General features: G+C 36.6%; 1 protein-coding gene across 1 annotated transcript; it reads left to right on the top strand.

Annotated features, from left to right (window-relative positions):
- Positions 1-4,251: 4,251 nt before the first annotated feature.
- Positions 4,252-5,181, top strand: LOC120775977 (NADH dehydrogenase [ubiquinone] 1 beta subcomplex subunit 8, mitochondrial-like). The gene is made up of 3 exons (XM_040106399.1): positions 4,252-4,398; positions 4,531-4,760; positions 4,827-5,181. The coding sequence occupies exons 1-3, from the start codon at positions 4,314-4,316 to the stop codon at positions 5,040-5,042; spliced, it is 531 nt and encodes a 176-aa protein (XP_039962333.1). The 5' UTR covers positions 4,252-4,313; the 3' UTR covers positions 5,043-5,181.
- The last annotated feature ends 1,483 nt before the right edge of the window (positions 5,182-6,664 follow it).

Below are 6,664 nucleotides of genomic sequence, written 5' to 3' on the forward strand. Positions count from 1 at the left end.
ACGAACTCTCGGTGTACAATACCCTCGGAATCGTAAAAACAAATCAGCATTGTCTTTATTTTTGACTTCTGAAGACGACTGACTTCTGATTGTCACAGAGGTCCTCACGACCTTCTTGAAAACGCTTAAACCACTCATGCACATTACTGCGCGATAGGCACTGATCACCATAAACTTTTTTCATCATTTGAAATGTTTTAGTAAACGTTCTCCCAAGTTTAAAACAAAATTTAATATTTGCTCTTTGCATTTTACGACCGATGACCAAAAGCTGCTGTCACTTTTTGATCGATAACATCGATTGTAGTTATCCAATTGTCTTAAAATTTTTGCGAAATGTCAACAAGAGATCAAACTTTTTATTTCATATACCCACCAATAGGTGGCGCCACCAGAAACAGTTATATTTAAAAAGTTCTGTTTCTTTTGCGACAGACCTTGTACATATTTATATTCTCATATACACATTTCCATGACAAATGTCTGAATATTCTCCATGTAGATACATACATACATATATTTATATTATTTTAACTTCAATGTACATATCTGTATTTGTTTTTATGTTTATATATAAAAGTATAATTTATATTTAAAAGTAAAATTTATATTATATACTACTCAAATAGTAAACTTTTACTCACATTAAAAAATATTCCAACTAATTATATGATTCTATTGTATCAATAAATTTGTCTGAATTAGTAATAGCTAGGCGGAAATGTATATTGCAGATGGGCCAAAAAGAGCTGTCCGTATATATTATATAACTCTTCTTAATAAAATTTCACAAAATTTCGACGTCACGATGAACTCGGTCTTACTCAAATCAGGTTAGTGCATATCATAAGCATTGGTTTCATTTCAGAATATTTTAATTTGATAATGAAATACTTATTTATTTGGCAATATTTTTTCTCCTGATTCAAAACCCAATTAATAATGTCAGGATTTAAATTATCTATAACAAACGCACCTACTGTCAACGGATTATCTCACTTGAGTCTGAGTTTGTAACAAAGATATTAAATGTTAATGTATTTAAACGCCTATGACGGCTTACAACTCGACTAAGTTGAATTGAAATTAAAATAACTCCACTTTAACACTTTTTTCGCATTGCGAATATTTTTTATATTATTCGATTTAGCACGATTCAATATGTTTAGGGCTAAATTTTTTTGTCAGTTTTATTTCTTGCGATATATGAAGCAGCTCACGACTTCCGGTCTTTAACCAAGTATCCTCTGGGTAGCCTAAGAACATCCGTTTGAAGGCGAGCTAAAGTGAGAAGACGAAACATCCCCTCCGCAGGGTTGTGCGCTGTGATTGAGACCCGCCACGTAAAAAAAGAACCCAATGAAAAATAACAACCAGCCTCGGATGAGAGATTCCCACCAATGAGAGCTGCCCCCACCACGATATCAAAATTGTGCTTGGCGACTTTAAGGCCAGGATGGCCAATGAAGGTATCTTTGGCACTATGATTGATAAATTCAGCCTCCACGTTGAAACATTCACAAATAGGATGAGGCTGATCGACTTCGCCGTGGCCCGAACTAGATTCCACTAGATTCCAGTATAAGAAAATTCATTAAGCTACCTAGCTGTCTCCAGATCGAAAAACCACCAACCAGATCGATCATGTTGTGATAGACGGAAGACACGTCTTCAGTGTTTTTGATGTGCGTACGCTCCGAGGTCCTGTGACACGGCATTTCAAGCTCCTTACGTACAGCTGCAACCGAAGCATTTGGTTTTCGGAAAATGCGAAAGAACAGCTGGTACGACGACGAGCAGGAAGAAGTTTGAATAGCAATTACCCATCTGAAGAACAACAAAGTGGCGGGGCCGATGGATTGCAGGCCAAGCTACTGTTGTTGTTGTTGTTGTTGTAGCCGCAGAATTCTGCCGAGTTGACAGTCCTTGGCCGGATAAAAATCAAACACGGCGGCGAAGAACTGATAAGGAGCATGCATCATCGCCAAATCTTGGAAAAGACACGTGAAAAGAGAGTCGTCACTCACCACCTCTTCGTCGATTTTAAAGCTGCTTTTGACATAACGAAAAGTGTTAGTTTTATGCAGCGATGTCTAAATTTGGTATCCCCGCAAAACCAATACGGCTATGTAAACTGTCGTCGAGTTACACCAAAAGCTCCGTCAGGAACGAGAAGGACCTCTCCGAGCCGTTCGATACCAAACGAGGTTTCAGACAAGGCGACTCCCTATCGTGCGTCTTCTTCAACCTGGTACTGGAGAAAATAGTTCGAGCTGAAGAACTTAATCGAGCAGGTACAATCTTTTATAAGAGTGTACAGCTGCTGGCATACGCCGATGATATTGAACCTATCTTGGAACCGGTATCAACACCACCAACAATGTCAGCCTGGATATCCAACGCAGAATTACTCTTGCCAACAGTTGCTGCTTCGGAATGAGTAGGCAATTGAGAAGTAAAGTCCTCTCTCGATGAACAAAAACCAAACTCTATAAATCACTCATTATTCCCGACCTGCTATAGGTGCAGAGGCATGGACGATGACAGCATCTGATGAGTCAACGTTACGAGTTTTCTAGAGAAATTTTATGCGAAAGATTTATGGTCCTTTGCGCGTTGGCCAGGGCGAATATCACATTCGATGGAACGATGAGCTGTATGGGATACTACTGTGATCAAATTGAAAGAAGATCATACTTCGCGTGTTTTTCGAATCGGTAATTTTTTTTTCTGTGATTTGATAGTACTGTTAGTGATATCTATGCTAAATTTCAAAATAACCATTACTATTTGAGATACGCGTCGCTTTGTGAGGCTCTAAAAGTGAACTCTTCGATTTTTACTGATTTAGCTCCGTTGGACTCCCGCCTACTCAGCAAACCCAAACGACCGCTCCGGAGAAGCAATTTTGAGTCAAATATATAGGATATAAAAGCTGAATCGGAGAAGACTCTGATGGCCATCACGACGGATGATTTTTCCAAGTGCTACTATGATGGCTGGAAAATTCATTGGCATAAGTGTATTGCAGCGGGAAGGGATTTCTTTGAGGGATATGAAATGGACAAAATTCACCTTTCAATTTGATCACGTAGTATATGACGATTCAGCGAATTAAAAGACAGCGGCTACACTGACTAGGTCATGTGTCCGAATGGACGAAAACACTCTAGCTCTGATAGTATTCGACGCAGTACTCGCCGAAGGAAGCAGAGGAAGAGGAAGACCTCCACTCCGTTGGAAAGACCAGTTGGAGAAGGAAACGACTGGTGCCATGTTGTTAACTCGGCTATAATCGCGTAAGCGGTGTCTAAGCCAGTAAAGAAGAAGAAGAATTATATCGCTTTAGCCGTAGTGTCTAAAAGCCACCTTTTCGTTTTTGACAGATTTTGATGTCGTGCTACACGATGGCTGTAGACCCAAGTGTCCATCAAAATAATGCTGTATTGCCTATTTATAAGTTAGACTCGTTTTGGACGGATATCCCATCAATCTATATGGTGAACTTCGATTAACGGCTATAGACCCAATTATCCATCAAAATAATACTATATTACATTTATCATATACTATCTCAGATATTTTAACGATTTAAATATTATCACCACAATATGTAAGCTTTGAGAGTTCTATGGTCGATTCGGAATAAGAGAGGGATTGAATCCAGCTTATACAAGAGATTTACGTTTTTCTTAACACAATTGAAATGAGCGATTGTTGCACGGGGTGTTTGCGTTAATTACTGCACTAATTCTTCCAATTTATTGGAATTTGAGTAGCCGTGACTTTTTGAGTAACATATTGAATGAGGCTCAAGGCCCTGGATTCCATTTATATCAGCAGGGATCACATCACCTCAGTAGCGCCCGGCAAACTCCTGCAACTATTCAGGCTGCTGGGACTCTGGGAAGACATGTGATATATGTAGGAGAGGGCACAATAGACACTAGGTCGCGGAGCATTACCTCATAACACTATCTATCTATATATCTAAAGTGCGATGGTTTTGTCATTATATCGGTTATCATCTGCAAGAACTGATCTGATATAGAAAAAACGGCCCTAACAGTATGTTCATATTAACTTGCAATAAGGTTAAATAATTTTGTTTTTCATTCCTCGTTATACATTAGATTTATTGGTGCAGCCCTTAACTGGTAAACGTTTTGTAAAAGTAAATTCAAATTGGCAACACCACAAGTAAGAATTGCTTTAAAAGAAAACGTCAATTAAACTGACAATTGAAACATCTGATTCTTAATAATTACTGTACTGTTGGAAAAACACAGAAGTCCAGGAAGCATTTCCAAATAATGTCCGCAATATTCAATGGACTAAAAGCCGCACAGAGGCTTCAAGCTGCAAACCCCATGCTATTTCAGCATGTGGCGAGAGGCAGTAAGTAGTTGTTCAATTTGACAGCTTGATAAAATAGTGCTACACTATTGAGTTCATTTCGTTTATTTTGTTTACGTAACGCTAAAAATTATCCTTTTTATGTAAACCTTTTACAATTTTCGATAATTATAGTGGCTGGTTGGAATAAGGATTACAAACCTGCTCAGATTCCAAAAACCGAAAAGGATTGTACTGCGGCTGCAAAAAAATACTATCTACTGCCAGAGGAATATCGTCCATATGCCGACAACGGTCTAGGCTATGGTGATTACCCTGATTTGGGTAAAGGTTTAGGTATTGAATCGAAAGACCCCTACTATCCATATGATTTTCCGGAGCATAAGCGCAATCTACATGAGACGGTAAATTTTGTTTCAAGCACTTTCCGAACAAAAAGTATGACTTTAATTTGATGTTTTGGTTTGTAGTTGCATGCTGACATTGATTTATACGGAGAAGATCGCTTCTCGCAGGCGGAGAAACCAAGATTTACAAATTCTCAATATTGGCTGAGTTTTGTAGGTGTAATGTCTGGTTGCCTTGCTCTTTATTATTGGTTGGAAAACTACCGTATGTATCGCCCAGTGGCTGTAAAGCAATATCCAGGAGATGGCAGAAAACACTACACATTCGAAAGTGAATAAAAGTAGTAAAATTCAATATAAAAAGAAGAAAATATATGTTCTTGCTATTTATAAAATATTTTATTTTGGTGTTTTGTTACTAGCGATTCAGCTGGCTAATGCAAATAAAGTACGAATACTGTTACTTATAGTAAATAAAGCAATTTTGTTTAAGTTTCCAAAGTTTTGTAATCTTACTTAAAATATTTTGTTACATACATGTATACATCGATATGGTTTAGATATATACTTAAATTACTCGAACAATTCTCAGAAACATAACCTAAAAAATGTGGTATATTCTCATTCTAAACTGATAATATTCCAAATGCGCACATTTGAATATAAAATAATTATAATCAGCTTCTTGATCGGCTACCGAAACTCAGTTCAATAAAATGCAATTGAAAATTTTAATTTGAACGGAAGATCCATTTACCGAGACGTGGCCGAAATATAGGAAGAGCATTATCCGAGAGGGTTTAAGAGAATATACAAATAGGTGCTTAGTTTCCCACGACAGCCGGTTCTACACACAGGAATTGACTCGGATTTTATCCGACCAAGGGCTGTCGGCGAACTAACAAAAAAAAAACAAAGAAAGGTGCTCAGTGTTAAACGATATTTCCGTTACCACGACAGTCGTAATGTAATCGAAACAAACCGGGATCTTTATCGAGCCAAGTACTGTCAAATTGGCAGGATTCCTTTAAAACAAACACCAAAATTAACACTGTCCTAGACCGCCAAATGAAAATACTACCTTTTATCCCATTCACACAATAGTCAGGTCTTAATAACCGTAATGGATTTTTGGGTTTTTGTCGAGCCAAGGACTCGGCATCTTTCCTCGAAATTATTTCAGGAATATTTTCTACCAATTACTTTTAAGCAATATATAATATGTTTAACGTAAATGAAACCGACCTGTACTTTTAACCGCTGCTGTTTTTAGCTGCTACATGAAGAAGTAAAATCTCGTTAGTAAACCAAACCTGTCAAACATTAAAACACACAACTTTTTATAGATAAATTTAATAATTCTCATTTATTCAACATAGTTTAAAAACGGTCATCTATTTCTCTTTATACGTTTAGCCATACGATAATCCATCCATTTTTGTAATTATATTTATATATGTATATATGTTTTATATGTAATGCACTCAGGCACCATCAACACCGATCGCAATCTGAGTTTGATTTTTAGAAAACACACGCTCTTAGCTAAAGGGCAGCTGATGGAGGAGAAAAACTGTATAACCAAAACAAAACACAACTGAAAATTTAAAACTTCGGCAAATCGCACGATTAATCTTTAATACAAACATTTAAAATAAATATAAATGTGACATGAATATGTAGTTATATAATAAGTAGTAATTCAAACTTTATGTAAAATAGTTAATTATGTATACAAATACAAGCTAAATTAGGTAATAATTTTAGGAAAAATAAGAATATTTAAAGTATATGTTACATTTTCGATTTAGTTATGAAGGTAAAATTAGATAAATGGCTAAAACAACCTCAAGTAATATGTCAACATACACAATAGTAGCTTTGTGTGCTTTCAAATAGCCCAGTTATGCGAAAAATATTTATATATGTATATTAAACTTAACTTAGTTAGGATGCTGGTT

This window comes from Bactrocera tryoni, chromosome 4 (genome assembly GCF_016617805.1).
Source record: "Bactrocera tryoni isolate S06 chromosome 4, CSIRO_BtryS06_freeze2, whole genome shotgun sequence".
NCBI lineage: Eukaryota > Metazoa > Arthropoda > Insecta > Diptera > Tephritidae > Bactrocera > Bactrocera tryoni.

Excerpts from the sequence above, each read along its gene's own strand:
- LOC120775977 (XM_040106399.1), top strand. The coding sequence starts at position 4,314 with ATGTCCGCAATATTCAATGGACTAAAAGCCGCACAGAGGCTTCAAGCT. Across the intron at positions 4,399-4,530 it reads TCAGCATGTGGCGAGAGGCA|TGGCTGGTTGGAATAAGGAT; the intron begins GTAAGTAGTTGT and ends CGATAATTATAG. Across the intron at positions 4,761-4,826 it reads AGCGCAATCTACATGAGACG|TTGCATGCTGACATTGATTT; the intron begins GTAAATTTTGTT and ends TTTGGTTTGTAG.